The sequence below is a fragment of the Girardinichthys multiradiatus genome, chromosome 12 (genome assembly GCF_021462225.1).
Source record: "Girardinichthys multiradiatus isolate DD_20200921_A chromosome 12, DD_fGirMul_XY1, whole genome shotgun sequence".
Lineage (NCBI taxonomy): Eukaryota > Metazoa > Chordata > Actinopteri > Cyprinodontiformes > Goodeidae > Girardinichthys > Girardinichthys multiradiatus.
In genome coordinates this window covers 31,910,486-31,931,090 of record NC_061805.1, presented here as the reverse complement: position 1 = coordinate 31,931,090, position 20,605 = coordinate 31,910,486, and the positions used below count along the sequence as shown (strand labels likewise).

General features: G+C 38.8%; 2 protein-coding genes across 6 annotated transcripts in view; one reads left to right on the top strand and one right to left on the bottom strand.

The window, feature by feature from the left end:
* Positions 1-16,578, top strand: part of emid1 (EMI domain containing 1) — a 98,062-nt gene extending 81,484 nt beyond the window's left edge. Inside the window, exons 10-17 of one of the 3 annotated variants that reach the window (XM_047381443.1) lie at positions 2,331-2,420; positions 2,707-2,759; positions 2,880-2,942; positions 4,321-4,365; positions 4,828-4,872; positions 5,024-5,035; positions 9,820-9,904; positions 15,399-16,578. In XM_047381443.1, coding sequence (XP_047237399.1) covers positions 2,331-2,420; positions 2,707-2,759; positions 2,880-2,942; positions 4,321-4,365; positions 4,828-4,872; positions 5,024-5,035; positions 9,820-9,904; positions 15,399-15,532 — 527 coding nt within the window. In that variant the 3' untranslated portion in view covers positions 15,533-16,578. Of the gene's footprint in view, positions 1-2,330; positions 2,421-2,706; positions 2,760-2,879; positions 2,943-4,320; positions 4,366-4,827; positions 4,873-5,023; positions 5,036-9,819; positions 9,905-10,082; positions 10,174-15,398 lie in introns of all 3 variants that reach the window. The other 2 variants (XM_047381445.1, XM_047381444.1) reach the window with 2 other exon arrangements.
* Positions 16,579-16,596: 18 nt separating this feature from the next.
* Positions 16,597-20,316, bottom strand: rhbdd3 (rhomboid domain containing 3). Of its 3 annotated transcripts, XM_047381446.1 has the most exons (6): positions 20,216-20,316; positions 19,752-19,962; positions 19,295-19,678; positions 17,667-17,793; positions 17,058-17,339; positions 16,597-16,967 (listed from the first exon to the last, which is right to left on the bottom strand). In XM_047381446.1, the coding sequence occupies exons 2-6, from the start codon at positions 19,912-19,914 to the stop codon at positions 16,799-16,801; spliced, it is 1,125 nt and encodes a 374-aa protein (XP_047237402.1). In that variant the 5' UTR covers positions 19,915-19,962; positions 20,216-20,316; the 3' UTR covers positions 16,597-16,798. The 3 variants fall into 3 exon arrangements, with proteins under 3 accessions (XP_047237402.1, XP_047237403.1, XP_047237404.1); XM_047381447.1 differs by having other exon boundaries at positions 17,085-17,339; positions 19,752-20,284; XM_047381448.1 differs by having other exon boundaries at positions 19,295-19,513; positions 19,752-20,284.
* Positions 20,317-20,605: the final 289 nt, after the last annotated feature.

Below are 20,605 nucleotides of genomic sequence, written 5' to 3'. Positions count from 1 at the left end.
CCATCCCCCGTTACTCTGATACATGTAAAAAAATCAGTGCAACATATTACTTTTAGAAGTCACTATATTACTAAATAGAGTCTGTCTTGGTCGAATTGAATAAATCTAGCTCGTCTGTGAAGTTCTCAGTGATATGTTAGAGAGCATTAGTGAACACAGCAGACAGGTCGGGGATGTCAGGGTTTGGACTTTGTGTTTAGTCACTGTTTATGTTTATATTTAGTATTTTGGTAGTCGTGGTTGTTTTGGTTACTTCTTCTCACTCCTGATTGTTTATTTCCCCCCTAGTGTTGTCACCCTCCTCGTTCATTGCTCCTTTGGTTATTGTTGCTTTCTTAGTTTTGACTTAGTATGGTTTTCTCTGTATTATTATTATTTTTTGTAGTGCTCTGGTTTCCATGTATTTCCTAGTTCAGTTTCCCATTTAGTATCTTTGTGTTTATTTATGGTTTGGTATTTGTCCTCTTTTATATTCTACTAGGTTACTAGTCTTATTTTCTCTGTGTTAGTTTCTTTCCTATTTGTAGTCCTTTCTCATTTAGTTCCTCTAGTTTAGCTTTATTCTCCAGCCCATTAGGTCTGCTCACTGTTGTGTTAATTAGTCCCTTTCCTCATGCTTAGTTCTATTAGGTTCACCTCCTCCCTCTGCCTTCCTGCCTCCTTGTCTCACCTGTTCTTAGTTCCTTTGATTACCTGCCTTTGTTCTCCCTCAGTATATTAGTTGGTTTTGTTTCATTGTTTTTTGTTGGTTCCTCTCGTTGCACAACTCGGGTCTCTACCCTCGACTTTGCCATGTTGTTGCAGAACTTGCAGATGTAAGTTTTTGGTTTTCGACTCTGGTTAATTCCTGCAGAGATTTGTTACACCTTGTAATTTTTTTTTTAATAAAGCTGAAGACTATTCCATATGCTGCTGCCAAGCTCTTGCCTGTGCTTCGGTCCACTCCAAAACCTCACCGGGACAGGGGATAAAGTTGTGGATAGATTTAAATCAGGGATAGGTTATAAAAAAACATCTCAAGTTTCAACATCTTTTTAAGAGTTGTTAAATCCATCATTTGAAACTGGAAAGAGTATGGCACAACTGAAAACCTACCGAGAATTTTTTTTCCAATAAACTGACAGAACAGGCAAGTCCATTGATCAGAGAAGCAGGCTCGTGGTAACAGTGGAGGAGCTGCAGAGATCCATAGGTCAGGTTAGAGAGTCTGTCAACAAGGCTCTTAATCATAAATGCCACAAATCTGACTTATGGAAGAGGAGCATGATGCGAGCCATTGGTGAACTAGAAGAACACTTATAAAGTGCAGACCTCCGCCAAGGCAACAGGTTCGTTGACGCATGTCAGCTTATTTTTATACCTATGAGCTACACTCTGGATGACTTCTGGCCACTGCATGTCCGCTGCTGACAGGGTGACAAACCATGTGGGAATTCCAAGTTGTCGTACCATGGTCTGGCAATGACCAAAAATCCTTCAAAAAAGTCCTGGATCCAGAAGGTGATCCACATTACCACCAATATCTAAACATCTGTTCCTTGTCCTAAAGTGCACCTTGTCTGAAAATTTCATCCAAATCTGTTTATAACGTTTTGAGATATTTTGCAAACAGACAAACAGAAAGACACTTACAGAAACATAACCTAATAAAGGAGCTCTGGTCAGATGAGACCAAAAATATATATATGGTTTTTTTTTGCCTACATGCAACATGCTATATGTGGCAGGAAACTGACAATGCACATCAACGTGAACAAACTGTTCCCACAGTGCAACATGGTGGAGACATCATTCTGTGGGAATATTTTTGTTTTGCTAGGGAGAAGAAAACTGATCAATGTTGATGGGAAGAGGGGTAGGACTAAATAAAGAAAAAATACTTGTTAGAGGCTGTGAAAGACTTGAGACTGGGGAAGAGGTTCCTGTTCCAGCAGAACAAAGACCCTAAACATATAGCCAGAGCAACAATGGTATGGTTTACATCAAAGCATAAACATGTGTTAGAATGGTCCAGTCAAAGTCCATACCTAAATGCAACTGAGGATTTGTGGCAATACTGATGTCCATGGAGGCTTTCCAGTCTGAGCATCATCTATTTTTCAAGGAATGGGCAAAAAGGGCTAAAAACAAATGTATTTGACACTTCAAATCATTTTATTTGTAAAACATGTAGAAAACCATGTGTCATTTTGTAGATTTGTTTGAATTACGAGGCTAAGTAATGTTTATTATCATGTAAGGTGTGGCAGATTATTATATTCGCAGATTTTTTTCCTTTAGTCCGAAGATCTGCTTATATATCCGGTTCATTCATTTTATTTAAACCCCAGATCGTGGAAAGGACCCCTTCTTCACCAACACTTTCCACGACTCCAGAGGTTTGCCTGTTCCAGGACCTCAGGGTCCTCCCGGGCCTGTCGGTGAGTGTTTATTGTTTACAGAATGTTTATGCAGTTGCTTGAAATCATCTGTGTGCACACTCAAACATCCTAATATTTAAAATACCTCTACATGCAAAGCTTGTACAGCATACATTTTATTCAGCTTTAACTGTCGAACTTTTTCAAGTTATTGAAGTCTGAGAAGGTTGTGTTCATGCCTCAATGGATTGCATCACACTAAGAGGTTAAAAACAAACGTCATGCCAGTATGAGCTTTGCCTTCTTCATCAGAGAGAAACGATGACTTTATGCTTCTAACATACAGGTCCCCCAGGTCCCAGAGGCCCAGTAGGACCTCCTGGCCCATTAGGACTAAATGTAAGCTGCCTCTCATGCAACATAACTGCATTAGACTCACTAGGTGCACTTAGCACTGTCAGAAATGCTGCTGTACAAATTCATATTTCTCATTTTAAATATATTTCTGACTGACTACAGGGGAGACCTGGAACACCTGGGTTGCCAGGCCTAGTAGGGCCAAAAGGAGATCGTGGGGAGAGAGTGAGTAAACTCGATTAAGATATGTTATACCTTTATCAAGCTAAGAAGCAGATGTCTGAGGTTCTTGCTCTCTGTCTTGTATAAAATAAAAAACTGAATTATGATTGGGAAAACATCTTGAAGTTTTTTCGAAGGGAAAATCATATGACCACCAAGATATACTTTTTCAGAATAATCACAGAGTAAATTGTCATGCAGCACATTAAATTGTTGCACACTCAAATGTAAATTGTGTTGTTTTAGTTCATTACATTGATAAACATCGTCATGAAATACATTTTTAGATACAACCGGTCAGAGTTCTTGTGGTTAATTTCTGATCTCCAGTTTTAGTGAAACTTGGACTCGCCGATCCAGATTTTGACTGTTTTCAATTTCTCTTTAGGAGAAATCATTTTAAAAAATGAAAACAGTGTTCAAATATATTTTTTTCTATCATGCAGCATGTATGTGAGAGTGGTTGCTGTTGAGAAAACAGGTTTTAAATGATGTTAAAATGAAGACAAAAGTCATTATGGGGTTGAATTTTGGAGAATATAGATTTTCCAATTTTCCTATTTATTTCAATACATTGAATATGAAGCTACAAATTACTTAGCCCTAATAGGCTAAGTTTATTAAACAAAACTGAGGCCATGCTAAACTAAAATTTTATGACAGATTTTACCTAAGATTCCCATTTCAATGAAGTCTGCACCACTGTGCACTTTTTCGGGCCTACAGTGGCCTCGTAGAAACCACTATCCAGTTAGTTAAAAAACCCCACACAAGACGTCAAAGAATTGGTTTGGACTCGTTTTTTATATGGCATGTGTCAAACAGCAATATACAAACACAGAATGCATCCATAAATACAAACAAGTATGCTAGGATTCCGTCTTAATTAATTACTTTCTTTAAATTCAGAGGTTTGCATACACTAAGATTACTATTCCTCTAAACAAATCGGGAAAGCCACAAGGAACATTTTAGGTTATCGATTTCAAGACTTTGGAGACTAATTTGTTGATTTATTTTAATGTAATAATTGAAACACTCTGCTTACTTGTGTGACATCAAAAAAAAAGAAATCAGGCATGATATCAGGTAGCAGCTGGATAGACTGGTGCAGAAAATGAAGAAGTTACCCTCTAGGCTGAACTGAAAAAGTGTGACCAAGGCAGCCTACAAACCTGACTCAGTTACACCAGCTCTGTTAGGAAGGATAGGCCAGAATTCCAGATTTTTGATGATTTTACTTAAAAATGGTAGGAGAAAGACTTTTGTTTATCACTAGTTAAGCTAATAACAGTGTAATTCATTTAAGATGTGCTGCTCTAATGTAGTATGTTTAATTAGGTTTTCTTCATCTCTCACTAACTTGCATTTTGTTTCTTAGGGTCCTTTAGGTTATCCAGGAGAAAGAGGCTTCAGAGGTGAGCCGGTAAGTCACCTCCACTCTGCTTTGTAGGGTGTTTGGGAGTGAAACATCAACACATGTCATACCAGGTTATGTTGTGGTGAACTCCACTGAGCAGTAGCAAGTTTAGCTACTAGTTTAACATGGCAGTCTGTCACAAGACTCAACCGAAGTAATGAAGTGAATAAAGTGTGGTCTACTTGCAAATGTTAATGTGTTTAATTTTGTTGAGAAGTGGCAGTAAATAAAATGTGAGACACGTCTTTCGCTGTAAGTAGCTACTCACCGGAGGTCAGTTACTTGTGCTTTATATGTTTGTTTGCAGGTGCAACATAAATGCATGTTTTGCTTAGGGTTTGTATTTTTATATTGTTTAATAATCTAGGTTCCTCTACTGATTTATTTGGAGGGCGGGAGTTATTTCTGTGATTTCAGCTTATGGTCTAAACTTCGTTTTAAAGAAACCCTTGTTACACCTACTCACAGGGAGCACCAGGTCCCAAAGGAGACCCAGGGGAGAAGGGCTTGCCGGTAAGATTATAGTTGATTGTAACTCACCGGGTAACACAAAGCAAAGGCAGAAAGCTTAAACATAATTTATATTTTTATTTTCTTCTTGAACATGAAAATGTTTTCTGTGTCTAACTGTGAATTTTCTTTGACATCTTTCTCAATTTACAAGAACAATCTAAATGTAAGATATTTTTTATTTAGCCATCACATCTTTAAACTGCAATGAATCTTTTGTAAAGAGTAACCATGACCAACAACTCTGGTGATGGTTATGATCTTTTACTAATCATTGTGACGCTCCACCAGCTGGTTTGTTCAGTTGCACCTCCTTCTATCAAGTCCATACATTCCTACATATCGATAGATCATACTATATCTGTTTTATATTGTTTTTAATTTAGAATGTAGCTCTCTATGTGTATATGTGTTTGATTTGTCTGATTTCGTTATGTGTGTTTTTGTTGGTCCTGGGGGTCTGTTTTGGACTGCTGCCCCCTGTTAAGGCACTGACCTCTTGACCCTAAAGTTGTCTGACTCCCACTGCAAGCTACTGTTCCCATGGCTACCATGGCTACCATTCACAGTCACCTTTTCAGCTTAATAATTTGGCATATGCATTTAAATACCCATACCAGCACAAGAACAACAAGTTTTAAGTGGTGCAAAAATATTCATTTTGCTTTGTTGCAAATATGTAATATTAACTCTGGCCAATTTGTTTGGTTTTCTACACAGGGATCTGAATTAATTACATGAGATGTATATGCCAAATCTCTCCATCATGTGCCAGGGTTGGGGTTTTAAGGTGTTGTGCTCCGATGTGGGTGGAGTGGATACAGCTATCCCTTTTTTCCACTGTATTACCTTGCATGACAAGCACAATGCTGCATACACTTTTTCTTGTAGATTTTATAAAAACTTGTTACATTTAGTGTGTAAACTAATACTGTGCAATGAAATAGGAAAATGGCAAAGTTCCTGTTTTATTAGGAGCAGAATTTAGTGTCAACAAAATGTTAACAGCAAATGGCAACATGCTAATACAGGTCCTTCTCAAAATATTAGCATATTGTGATAAAGTTCATTATTTTCCATGATGTCATGATGAAAATTTAACATTCATATATTTTAGATTCATTGCACACTAACTGAAATATTTCAGGTCTTTTATTGTCTTAATACGGATGATTGTGGCATACAGCTCATGAAAACCCAAAATTCCTATCTCACAAAATTAGCATATTTCATCCGACCAATAAAAGAAAAGTGTTTTTAATACAAAAAACGTCAACCTTCAAATAATCATGTACAGTTATGCACTCAATACTTGGTCGGGAATCCTTTTGCAGAAATGACTGCTTCAATGCAGCGTGGCATGGAGGCAATCAGCCTGTGGCACTGCTGAGGTCTTATGGAGGCCCAGGATGCTTCGATAGCGGCCTTTAGCTCATCCAGAGTGTTGGGTCTTGAGTCTCTCAACGTTCTCTTCACAATATCCCACAGATTCTCTATGGGGTTCAGGTCAGGAGAGTTGGCAGGCCAATTGAGCACAGTGATACCATGGTCAGTAAACCATTTACTAGTGGTTTTGGCACTGTGAGCAGGTGCCAGGTTGTGCTGAAAAATGAAATCTTCATCTCCATAAAGCTTTTCAGCAGATGGAAGCATGAAGTGCTCCAAAATCTCCTGATAGCTAGCTGCATTGACCCTGCCCTTGATAAAACACAGTGGACCAACACCAGCAGCTGACACGGCACCCCGGACCATCACTGACTGTGGGTACTTGACACTGGACTTCTGGCATTTTGGCATTTCCTTCTCCCCAGTCTTCCTCCAGACTCTGGCACCTTGATTTCTGAATGACATGCAGAATTTGCTTTCATCCGAAAAAAGTACTTTGGACCACAGAGCAACAGTCCAGTGCTGCTTCTCTGTAGCCCAGGTCAGGCGCTTCTGCCACTGTTTCTGGTTCAAAAGTGGCTTGATCTGGGGAATGCGGCACCTGTAGCCCATTTCCTGCACACGCCTGTACACGGTGGCTCTGGATGTTTCTACTCCACACTCAGTCCACTGCTTCCGCAGGTCCCCCAAGGTCTGGAATCGGCCCTTCTCCACAATCTTCCTCAGGGTCCGGTCACCTCTTCTCGTTGTGCAGCGTTTTCTGCCGCACCTTTTCCTTCCCACAGACTTCCCACTGAGGTGCCTTGATACAGCACTCTGGGAACAGCCTATTTGTACAGAAATTTCTTTCTGTGTCTTACCCTCTTGCTTGAGGGTGTCAATAGTGGCCTTCTGGACAGCAGTCAGGTTGGCAGTCTTACCCATGATTGGGGTTTTGAGTGATGAACCAGGCTGGGAGTTTTAAAGGCCCCAGGAATCTTTTGCAGGTGTTTAGAGTTAACTCGTTGATTCAGATGATTTGGTTCATAGCTCGTTTAGAGACCCTTTTAATGATATGCTAATTTTGTGAGATAGGAATTTTGGGTTTTCATGAGCTGTATGCCACAATCATCCGTATTAAGACAATAAAAGACCTGAAATATTTCAGTTAGTGTGCAATGAATCTAAAATATATGAATGTTAAATTTTCATCATGACATTATGGAAAATAATGAACTTTATCACAATATGCTAATATTTTGAGAAGGACCTGTATGCTAGCAGCAGTAATATTAGCTTAAAAACATTTTTTGCCAGATTTTTGTGTTTGCTTGTTACATTTTGTTAAAAGGCTAAAAGCAATTTATATCCATGGACCACAGGGTTAACGTCTGGGTAGAAGTTAATTTCTTTTTATTTAGTTGTTCCTAAAAGCCTTAGTTTAACAGTTTCAGCTATTAGCTTAAAGCTAATGATGCAATACTTTCTATTAGATTTTTTTACTACTTTTTTTTAAACATGATTTTAAGAAGTGTACCCTGGATGCAAAGCAGTACTGTACGGTGCTTTGCAAAAGTATACGGGATTGGCCAATACAAAGTAGTGCATAATTGTCAACTGAAAGCAAAAGAACAAATAAAAATCTGGTGTATATTCTTAGCATCTGTTAAAATCAGTTTTTAAGTATTGCCACAGATTGACTATTCACCTAAACTGTCAAGGAGCGCATTAAATAGAGAAGCAGTGAAGTATGGGGTGCCGTTTGTAAAGTTACAAAGTTAAAAATTGGACAGTAATATTTTGAGTTCGTCATCTTCTGCGTATGCAGGACCGAGTCGCAGGGGCAGAAGACTATGTAGTGATGCCCAGACCTCCCTCTCCCCAGACACCTCCTACAGCTCCTCTGGGGAAAGTCCAAGGTGTTCCCAGGCCAGCCAAGAGACATAGTTCCCCCAGCATGTCCTGGGCCATCTTCTGGTGGGACATGCCTGGAACACCTCCTGGGAGGCATTTCAAACAGATGCCCGAGCCCCCTCAACTGACTCCTCTCAATGTGGAGGAGCAGTGGCACTACTTCGAGCTCCTCCCGGATGGCCAAGCTCCTCACCCTATCTCTAAGGGTGTGCGGAGGAAGCTCATTTCAGCCGCTTGTATACTGGATCTTGTTCTATCAGTCAAGACCCAAAGTTTAGTCCCATAGGTGAGGGTAGGAACGTAGACCGACCGGTAAATCTAGTGTTTTGCTTTTCGGTTCAGCTCTCTCTTCACCACAATGGAACGGCACATCATCCTCATTACTGTGCCAACTGCACCGATCCTGAAGATACAACCAGAACTACATAGCAATAGTTCAGATCAAAGCATATTCATGTGGCCCAGTGAAGTACCGGACCTATATCTATTTAAGAATCTGTTGAAACACTTAAAAATGGTATTCAAAGACAATCACCATCCAATTCAGCTACTTTGCAAGAAGAAATAGCAGTCCCTAGATGTTCTGCACCACACAAAACCATCTGTGGGGCACAAAAGATTCAAAGACAGTCTGGTTCCCTTGAAGGAAAGTGTGGAGAAATTAAGAACACTTTAAAGCTTTTACATTGCACTCTAAGATTTTTATACCTTTTATCAATAGCTTTAAAAACAAATATTTGGAGCAAGTTGATTTTGACAAAAAACTAAATAAAAAATTACACTCTACAGTAAACATATATGTATCAGAGTATTAAACTATTGTATGGATAAGTCTTTAAAAAGTAGCGGCTGGAGGAGAAGTAAGAAGTTTACCAAAGCCATACCTAAGCCAAACATATTTTTTCTTCTAGGAACTATAAATGTTGACACATGTCTGGGCAGTCTATAATGCAAAGACATTTCAATCACTATCCAAGAAATTGACCAGCCTAAACATTCCAGAGCAATACTGCTTAAGTAACTTTGCCTTTTTCCTTTGCACATTATGTCCTTGATTTGTCTTTCATTAACATGTTTTTCAGAAGTCATTCACATGGATATGAACCTTCAGCCATGCTTCTCTGCATGTTTTTTTGAGGCTCATGATGCATTCAGCTATATGTCTATCTTACATCTATTCTTGGAGTCCTTTTGTTACTAAGGTCGTTGCCTTATCCCTTAACAAAAGAGAAATCAAAAGCAAGAGTAAACCTCTACTGACAGACCTCTGTCAGATGACTGACAGAGGGTAACTTCTGTGTCTTTGCTGTGTTGAGATTGAACATTGTGGAACTAAGAAAATAAAGAGAATGAAGATCCTCATCTCTGGTCATCTCTATACCCTGACAGTGTGATTCAGCTTTGTTATGCTGCCACATGATGCTGATCTATCATGTGCATGCTGATTTTTGCCTGCCCAGCATGGCGGAGAATGATTTTTTTAATTATTCAGCAGCATGTTTATAAAGGAAATATAGGACAAAATTTAAGGAATGGATAGTCATGTTGGACAGATATTCGGACTGTTTTAACCTCCTAACAGCTAAACTGTATCAGAAACCTGACTTGCATCTTGGCGAGCAGTCCTTCTGCTTCTGCTTTTTACCTTGACGGCTGTATCTATCTTCACAGGGGGACGGCATACATCAGATCAGAGAGGCGCTGAAGATCTTAGCCGAGAGGGTTTTAATCCTTGAGACTATGATCGGTATTCATGGTGAGTAGGAAGCCTGAGGAAGGGTCAGCTTTAGGCAGGGGTCACAGCTGTGGGTGGGCCCAAACTCCCACATTACCTTACGGCTGGGACAGAGGGCGGGAACAGTCACAGGCAGCCCCAGGATTTGGACGGTGTTTTCTGCAGCCTCACAAGTCCCCCTGTCACTGCTCTCTGATAGGACATTAGCTTGCAGATGTTCCAAGACTTGCAGGCAGACCTTGAGCTTCTGGCTCGCAGGGTGACACTGTTGGAGGCTATCATCTGGCCAGGTAATACCGAAACTCCCACAGCCCTGCTGGCCCTCATTTCTCAATTAGATGAAGAAAACATAGATCAAGTGTTAGAAACATGTGATTTATAATCTGTTTTCAAACCCTTAATTGTTGTTATATTCACTAAAGTTGAGAGGTTGTATTCCATAAATGTCTTTTGTATACACTTGTCCAATTATGAAGATGCTTTGATGACAGCAGATGTTAAATTAATTTACTAAACCACTTTACATAATAGACGCAATCTCTAATTTGTTTAACATGACTTTATTTTTTATATATATACATTGTCTTTAAAAGTATTCATACTCCACTTTTCCTCATGTTACAACAGTAAACTTCAATGCATTTTGCTGGGATTTTATGTGATAGACATAATGGTAAGAACACAAAGAAGCACATAATTGTAAGGTGGAAAGAAAATGATACATGGCTTTCAGAATTTTGCTAGTAAAACTCTAAAATAGTGGCACACATTTGTAATCAGTCGCCATGACAAAATAGTTTGTAGAAGTACCTTTAGGTCAAATCCCACCTTCAAGTCTTTTGAGGTCTGTCTTTACCAGTTTTGGACTTTTGTGATCCTCAAGTGGAGGAGTTCAAGTATCTCGGAATCTTGTTCATGAGTGAGGGAAGAATGGAGCGGGAGATCGACAGACGGATCGGTGCGGCTGCCGCAATTATGGGGCACTGTGCCGGTCCGTTGTGGTGAAGAGAGAGCTGAGCCAAAAAGCGAAGCTCTCGATTTACCGGTCGGTCTACGTTCCTACCCTCACCTATGGTCATGAACTTTGGGTCATGACCGAAAGAACGAGATTCCGGATACAAGCGGCTGAAATGAGCTTCCTCCGTAGGGTGGCCAGGCACTCCCTTAGAGATAGGGTGAGGAGCTCGGCCAGCCAGGAGGGGCTCGGAGTAGAGCCGCTGCTCCTCCACATCGAGAGGAGCCAGTTGAGGTGGCTCGGGCATCTATACTGGATGCCTCCTGGACGCCTTCCTTGGGAGGTGTTCCAAGCACGTCCCACAGGGAGGAGGCCCAGGACACGCTGGAGGGACTATGTCTCTCGGCTGGCCTGGGAACGCCTTGGGCTCCCCCTGGAGGAGCTGGAGGAGGTGTCTGGGGAGAGGGACATCTGGGCGTCTCTGCTGAGTCTGCTGCCCCCGCGACCCGGTCCCGGATGAAGTGGAAGACGATGAGTACGAGTACGAGTGATCTGAAATGTTTGGCCTCTTTGTAAAAAGTGTAAGCTCAAGCTGATGTATGGAGAGCATCTGTAAACATCAATTTTCAAGTGTTGCCAGAGGTTCTCAGTTGGATTTATTGTTTGTTTTTTATAGTTCTCCACTCCAGGGCCTTCATAGAATAGCTGGATTTATTTTAATTTTGATCTCACATAAAATCCCAATATTGAAACTTCTGGTTGTAATGTGAAAAGGTTTGAGGGATACTAGTGCTTTGCTGCCCCATTAGGACTGAGATGCAAATGAATTAGAAATTTACATGACTGATCCCAGCCCCTTTAAATTGGGTTGGGCATTAAACTTATGATATCGATTCCAGTCATTTGGTCATGAAGTTTATTCAGAATTTATTTTTCTTCAGGGACTTTTTCTTTCTTACTTTCTGGCTCTTACAGCTAGCAGCTATGCTTGGTTATATAGAGAAAACATGCTGGCAGTGCTTCTTGAATGCTGTGTTTCACTGTTTTTTTTTTTTTGACAATATAAAGGCAATTTTGGATCTTTCAAATGGTGGATATTTTCAGCCTTTTTAGCCTATAATAAATCTAGTAAAACTACTATTTTGAAACAGTTTTGCAAATTATTTAAATGTATGTTATCAACAATGCTCTATACAGACAGTGAGTCTGAATGTTGCTCTGGCATAGAAAAGCTGAATTAGGCATATTTTTATGGTTTCTTGAGAAGGCACAGAAAAAAACCACACCAGTAAGGACAATAATCTGTTGCTTTTATTTCTTACCTGCCTAAAGGTCATTTTTAGTTTATTTGTTTCAGAAGTAGATCCTGCAGTTGAAAAAGATAAAATTTTTACCCAAGAGATACAATTGTAAAATCCCCAAGCTTTACCAGTGGTCTTAAGATTAGCCCTGATTGCTTTTAATTATTTTCATAATTTGAGATCAAATTTTATGCATCTTGTTTTGCTTATATTAAGAAATGTAACCCAAAAGTAAATTGTAAAATATGATCTAATCCAATGTTTATCTAATATTTGAGAGGTTATGTAATATATAGATTCATCTTCTACCAGAAAAATAACAAATAGAAACTTTCTGCTTTGTCTGATACAGTGTCAGAAAACATACTCTCCGTAATAACAACAGCATCCTCATTAGATTGATCTTTTCTTCAACACAATATATAATTGTAACTCCTCTATCATTTTAGGAGAACCAGTTATAGTTCCCTGTTAAGGCTGTACCTGCACCTGGACTAAACAATACATATTTTCATAGAGAGCTTTTTATTCATAATGAGGGCAAAAATTTTGCTTTTAATAAGATAAAAACAGTAGGCAATGAAAAACAAGCAAACAATAACAGAATAATGAGTGAAACAAGACTAAGCATGGAGGAATAAAACAAAATGTACATAAATGTGTATTTAACAGAGGTGATAATGATTTTGATGGAGGAAATGTAATTGTGTTGATGAGGATGATAAACTAGAGTAAGACATAAAACTTTCAAGAAAGAAGCATAAATTGTAAAATCCATAATATTAATGCTAAAGTCACAAACAATAAATGGAGGAATAGAAAAATAAATCAATAAATATTTACATTTAACAAAAAAACTTGCATAAAAATATATTTTCAATACATTATAAAAAAATTAATTACATAAAGTTTATGTTGTACCGATTCACAATACATGTCATCTCAAGGCACTATGAAGGACAACCGAATCTAATTTATGTACAGTAATATATCATCAAATCAAATTCAGTCCGGTTGACAGACTTGCACTCATTTACCTACATTCCAATTTGATCATAGATATAATATAGTGCAGTCAGATTCACTTTATTATACCAATTAGTAAAATGTTTTCTGTTTAACAAAGCCCACCCAATTGAATCAAGGCCAAGACTTTGTAAGAATCCCTTGTGCTGAGCAACCATGTGGTGAATGTGGACAAGAACAACTTATTTTTAGCAAAGGAAAAACATTTTTATTTAGTGTTCGTATTTCAGCCGTCAACTGTTGCAGATAGCAACTTTGAGAAGACAGAGCAGACACACAAAAACTTAGAAGCAGTAGTTCAGTTGTATGTTCTATGTTAAAGGAAACGTGAACAGAGTTAATGGCAGTTGTAGTGCTTTTAGTAGTTTTGTCTACAACAGAGATATAGCTAAACAGTTAGACTATGAGTCCTGTCGTGCAATCTACAGTTGCATATAGTTGGTGGCAGTAACAATTCCTACAGTGACACTGTCCAGGAATAAAAAGAGCAGATTAGGTTACTGGCTGCAACAGCCCTTTCCACGAAGGTTAAAAGCTAAACGCATAAACACCAGCCCAGATGTCACATCTATGGAGAGAAAACCCGGTGAGATGACATATAGTTATAGGCAGTAATTTTAGCAAATTAGGAATAAATTGAGAGTTATAGGAGAAAGAATCAGAGTGAGGAAAAGTGGTCAGTAGGTCCTTTAGAAGCCTACGCCTAGTAAGGCGTTACTATAGAGATAGCTCAGGATGACCTAAGCCACTCTTAATTTTGAGCTTTAAGAAAAAGGAAAAGTCTTAGGTCTAGTCTTCAAAGTAGACAGTATGATTATCTTTATATGTAAGAAGGAGAATTTTAAAATCTATTCTGGATTTAACAGGATGCCAATGGGAATCTGGAGAAATATGATCTCTCTTTTTTAATTCTCATCAGAGCTCTTGTTGGAGCGTCTTGGATAACCTGGAGGCTTTTAATAGAATTTTTCAGGCTTCCTGATATTTCCGGAATCAGAATCAGAAAAGCTTTATTGCCAAGTACGTTTTTGGACATACAAGGAATTTGTTTTGGCGTAGTCAGTGCAATACAGTACAAATTAAACAGTATAAACATATCTACAATATAATATAAATATATGTGCACATACATTTAACAATTACAATAGTACAGCCTTGAAGTAACAATTGCCTGGACTGCTTTTTCAGCATCATTCCAAAGACAACTTCTGTCTTGTCTGAATTTTAAAGAAGAAAATGAAAAGTCATCCAGGTTTTTATGTCTTAGAGACATGCCTGTAATACTGATTGGATTCATAAGGATTCATGGATTCATTACTAAATTTATCCCATGTGGAACTTTATTTTACCAAGTGGAAGTACCCCTGTGGTACTCCACAAGTAAAACTGGAGTGTGAAAAAGACATTTTTAACTGGATCAAACTGGAATCTGTCAGACAAATAAGATTTGTTTTTTGTTCCCCTGATCCCTACAGAATGTTCAAGCCTTCGTAGAAGAAAACTGTGATCAACTGTATGAAATGTAGTAATGAGATCTAACAGGACAGGCAAAGACAAAAGTCCATTAGCCGACGCCATGAGAATATCGGGATTGTTATTCACCAGTGCTGTTTCAGTGCAATAATGAGCTCTGAAACCTGCCTGTAAATGCTCACACACTTGATTGATTAGCAAATATTTTCTCAAGAATCGTAGATAAGAAAGATTAAATATAAGTCTGTAATCAATTAAGGCATCTTTATTGAAAGAGGTTTCTGAAGTAAAAGTTTTATTACAGCTACCTTAAAAGCCTGTGCTACATTCACTTTTCTGAGGATAGGTTAATCACATCTAAAATGAAGTCTGTAATGAAAGGAAAAATGTCCTTTAATAACTTGGTTGGATGAAGCTAACATTTTTGATAACTCAGCTAGATCAAAACAGTCCAAATACAGGTCAGGTTCTACCTTTATTTCTAATGCTCCTGATGTCCTAGTTACTATGTTCAGATGGACGGTAAGAATCAATCAACGTAAACCCAAACTAAAAGTGCAATAAATCTACAGCTATTATTTATTTAAATAAAACTTCAACTTAAGTTAAACTTAAATTAGGAATAATTAATCCTAATTTCTAAATGTCTGCTAATGTCTTAAGTTTTCATGTTAAAACTTAAATGGACTAAAAAGTCTACGTGTCCACAAATGTTAATGGACAGGGAGGCCCCTTTCCAATGGCTGTCTTTCTTCAACAGAACCTGATCTAGGGTCTGGGGATGGACCATTCGGCACATCCTCCCCTAGTTTCTACAGAGATAAGCGAGCAGATGTGCTTCACCATCGATTTGCTTCTCCTCTGTTCGCCGACACCAAAGCTCGAGGGAAGTAACCCCCCTATCCTCCACACTGACCCTGAGGATAACAGACTGGGCCTTCCTCTCCAACAGGTCTCTGACCGGCATTCAGCACATTCAGACCTTATCTGGTGCCCAGTCTGGGCTTTTATCTAGTGGTTAGGAATGGGGGACACCTCAGGGAAATTCAACTGATAACTCCACAACACCCTGCTACATCTGCAACCTGAGAACTGCTTTGACTTCAAGAACAACTGCTTGTGTGTTTTGTATTTTTAGCTACAGGAAAATCTTCATCCCACGTTGTCAAGGTCGAGAGACAAAAAGTTCTAGACAGTAAGGGTCCATTTAGAGAAATGAGAAGCAGAAATGAGTTTTTGCTGCTTTCAGTTTGTCTGCAATCTGAAGAGTCCATTATTTAAGTACTCTGAGCTTGTACAGTCTGCATTACAAAATTACGAACATCCTCCTTCCTCTAATATTAATTTTCTTATACTTTCATCTTGTTTAACTCAGTGTTATGTAGTGAACTAAAAAGATGAAGTCATCTCTATTCAATGTGTTTTTAAATAGCAATTTGTAGTTTTCAGGTGTTTTTTTTTTTTGTTTTGTCTCGATGTGTGTTATAATAAGTGACTTATAAGCGTTTCTGACATAAAATCTGCACAAACATTGGCATCTATGTTAGATGGTGCTGCAGTCTAAAAACTGAACGTGTTGAAATTAAAACAGCGCTCTGCAGACTCAGATCTTAAACACACACACAAAGAGGAAACTTATCTAAACTTGAACATATTTTACCACTATTGTGTTGTACGACTGCTTATACTGCTCTGATGAAAACATCTTCTCATCTTATATCAGTTATTGTGAAACTATTTAAAATTGTTTGTTGTAAGCTGTTGTGTAACCATTTTGTATTTTGATTTTTTTCTTCTTGCAAATGTGTTACTGTGTTAAGATAACCCTGCTTAGATGGTAAGTGTAATAAAATGTTTTTATTATGGTTTTAACATGTCACCTGCTTAAATTTGTGGTACAAAAGTATTCATTAAACACTTTTATACCTGAAAAGATTTCACATCCGCAGTCTCTGAAGTGCTGTTATGGAAATAAAAACAATTTTAATAGGAAACATTTCAGATTTTTGTCCACGTTTTTCAGATAGTCGTCATTAAAAGTTCTTCATGTAACCCACTGGGAAAATCCAGAAGCTCAGCAAAACCCAAGCAAGATGCGTGTCCAGTTTGGTTCAAAAGTGCAAATAGTGTAACAGAACGAGTCCAGCAATGTGAGCTTGTTTAGGTGCTCTGTTGTGGTGGATGGCTCTTTCCCTTAGATACCACTACAGCTTGTTCGCCAATGCTGTCCTCAATAAGTAGCGAGATGGCGCCATCTAGCTGCTTGCTTGCTGCTAATGCCACCACAGCTTTCTCTGTGGGGAAGCCCATCTTCTCCAGCTGTTGAAGCCTGGGAGGAAACAGAGGTAGATGCCTGCATGTAAATGAGTACTTGTAAAAACAGAATTAACTATTTACTATTTTAAAAAGTATTATTTACAAAATCCACAGCATAAACTGCTCTAACCGCAGAGATGAAACCGATGACTTTGGGAGCTCTACTTTTGTGTCAGGCCCTTCTTCAGGAGCATCCTGTAAGGAAGCCAGTATCCCTGCTCGTAGCATCTGCTCCTCCAGCACTTCTGCCTCAGACACAGCAGCAGACTGCACCTCCATCACCCAGGCAGGTGATGGCTCCATCCATGGGTGAATGTTGTAAACTGTAGGACCCCTCTCTGGTGGAGGAGCAGCACGATCCACAACCATGAACTGGGGAAGTGATCTAAACAAAAACATAATTTGACATATTGTGAAATACACTTTTTGGTACATTATTATATTTTCACATTATGACCACATTCTTCAATGTATTTTAATGGGATCTTTAATGAACCAACACCATATAGTTATAGATATTGACTTGGGGAATCAGTACACACAGAGAGACTTTTCAAACTTTTATTTGTAAAAAAAAAAAAACAATTGTATAATTTTCTTATCACTTCCTATCAAACTGAGGTTTGTGGATGTACCATGACAAAATGTGAAAACATTCAAGAATACATCTAAAAGGGATGGTCATACGTTTAATGTAATTGATTTACAATACCTCTGTGAGGTTGCAAACGTTGGCAATCTGAACCTGGTTGAAGTGGGAACATACAACCAATTAGGAATGAAATCAAACACTCTGGTCTCCTCCAGTTCCTGTAACGCACCAATAAAGGGCTGATGATCTGCATGTTACATTAAGGAGCTAGGGATAAGTTGACAGAGAAACAAAGTTTGAATGTAGTCATTGTAGTTGGGGGGGGATCCAGCCCAAACAGAACCATTACACGCAGAGGGACTCAAGAGGGTGTCTTACGCCCAGGACCTTATCCCAAAAAAGCTACAAACCATCCAAAGATATAGAAAGCGACAGAGAAGCTTAACATAAAATATAAAAACACCCAATGCGAGTCCCAGAACCCCATACAGGTGTGCAGATTGATCAAAATAAAGAATGGCCATAAACAAGAAGTAAAACTAAGAAAGTTGCAATCCTTCCAAAAACACACAATAATTAGACAAAAAACTGCACATTAACTGCAGAATGAGAAGAAAAGAAAAACATCTCAACCACAATGAGATAGAAAATAATAAAATAACACATACTGATTGAGCCATAAAGAACATTTCTAACAATGACATGGCTGGTTTTATTCCTATTTTATATAGACTTATTATACATTGGGTGATATATTTGAAGTGTTTTTTTTTTATGGCTTACAGCTACTTAAAACTCAAGAATAATACAATTAGAACCAAAACATGAGACCAAAAAGGGACTATTAATACAGAAATGACTGATGATGTGTTCCTGCTCCAACACAACTGATTCACATAGCTGAATTAGGTCCTCAGCATAGCCACAACTTCTGCAGCAGCCTGATAATGAACCAACACTTTGTGTTGAACCAGAGAAACATCTAAAACATGCAGGCAACCAGCCATTGAGCAGTAACTTTGGACATTACTGAGCACACAATCACTTACCCTCTTTCACAAAAGGTCACTGCTAAAGAGGCTAGTTGTATGCAGATGTATTAGCTGAAAAATGAATGGAATAAAAACGTTTTTGCTAACTTCATTTTCCAGAAGGACCTAACACCTCCCCACCATGCTAAAAGTACCAATATCTGGTTTAATGAGCATGGTATCCTTGTCCTCGATTGGCCATAAAATTAGCTTGACATAAACTTCATTGAGAATCTGTGGGGTGTTGTCAGGAGGAAGATGAGTGATGGCAAAAACAACATGGCATATCAGCTGATGCCACAGGCTGATCATGTCCATGCCACGCCCCATTGATGCAGCAAGTAATGCAAAGGAAACCTTGACTAAGTACTGAGTATATGTACTGTGCAGTACATGATATACTTTCCACAGGGATGACATTTCTGTATTAAAAGTCCTCTTTTTGTTGGTCTTCTGCAGTATTCAAAATTTTTGAGGAACTGAATGTTGCGTTTTTTGTTAGCTTTGAGGTATAATGGTCAAAATTAACAGAGATGAACAATCATTTCATTGTGTATAATGGATCTATATAATATGAGTTTAAGTTTTGGAATTGCTCCCAATGAACATACAATGTTTATTACTACAATAAATAAACGTTTTGTTTATATTTATAGATTTTAAGATGCACCCGTTTTCTGACAAGCACCCACAGACCATATACACAGGAAAGGATACAGCTGTGTCCGATGCATATTGCACAGAGGTGAAGCAGGGCTGGTGTTCCTGGCATCAGCAGCAAACCACCCAGCAGATAAACCCATGGCAGGAACCAGACTGGTAAACACCTCAGCAGCCTCCTTTGTGTGGCCTGTCGACACTGAGCCGTAAACAGAGCGAGTTGGGTGGCAGAGTAACCACAGATCCGACTCGCCTCACCTCCACCGACAAACAGCACTAGAGTGTAAATAAAGGACAGTGTGGCCATTGTGAGGATGGACAGGAACAGAAAGGCCACTGATCCCCAGCGGCGCTCTTGACATGGCCCCATCAGCAACAGAAGAACTACGCTGATCAGCAGGGTGGGCGAGTCATCATGACTGAGAGCATACAGAAACACGTCTGAGGAGGAAAAAAACAGTTAAACAGTTCTAAATCAGTCCATCATATCCATTAGCTCTAAAAGTATGGTTACCTCTGAACCTGGGGAAGTATCCTCCTGGACCTACGCTCAGACTTGCCTGGATGCCCCCAGCATATATCAGCAGCATCAGTGTTATCAATGCGAATGTTACCAGGCAGAATCCAGGACGATCCGACCCAAACAAGGACCTCGCTGACAGGACACGGCCCAGCATTATTTCACATCAGCTGCAGCTTCTCCACTAGCTTTCACAACATTAATCCTAGCAAACAAACATTTGATGATGCTCATCATATGAGATGCATAGAAGATGAAGGGCCTAAATGTGCAGAGCCTATATGGTTCACCCAAAATTAGAAGGGTGTCAGCTAAACTCTATTAAGTAATACACCACTAAGAAAGCGATGACTAGGATTTATTCTTGTTTTTCAATCAACGACATGGTAGATAATTAACTACAACCTACAGATATCCAACTATTTTAAATGATAAATGTTGCACAAGTAAAAACATACGTAAATAAGTAAATTGTTAGCTTAGAGATGTAAGAAAATCCCAGTGAACGCGAACTTCCGCAAACATCTTCTTCTTCTTCTTAATGTTTATAATATATAACGTTTTACCGCCAACTAGAGGTCGTACTGGGTGCGTGTTTTTCTGTGTTTACGGATAATTAGTGAAAATCATTTATTGGTATCAGACTGTCATTTATTTAAATTTGTTTGTTACACCACATTTTCAGTCTAAAATATCATTAGTTGATTAGTGTAACCTGCTTGTGAGTGGCATGTTTTTTTTTATTTTGTTGATTTTAAATCAATGGCATTATGGCTAGGTACAGTGCTTCTGCAAAAGTATTTCACCAATTGAATCTTTTCATATTTTGTTCTGTTACAACTACAAAC

Bases quoted from the DNA above. Each gene is read 5' to 3' on its own strand.
- rhbdd3 (XM_047381446.1), bottom strand. From the start codon at position 19,914: ATGCTGGGCCGTGTCCTGTCAGCGAGGTCCTTGTTTGGGTCGGATCGT. The intron at 19,679-19,751 runs GTAACCATACTT...TTTCCTCCTCAG, and splicing joins ATACTTCCCCAGGTTCAGAG to ACGTGTTTCTGTATGCTCTC. The intron at 16,968-17,057 runs GTAAATAATACT...GTTTCCTCCCAG, and splicing joins CAGTTTATGCTGTGGATTTT to GCTTCAACAGCTGGAGAAGA.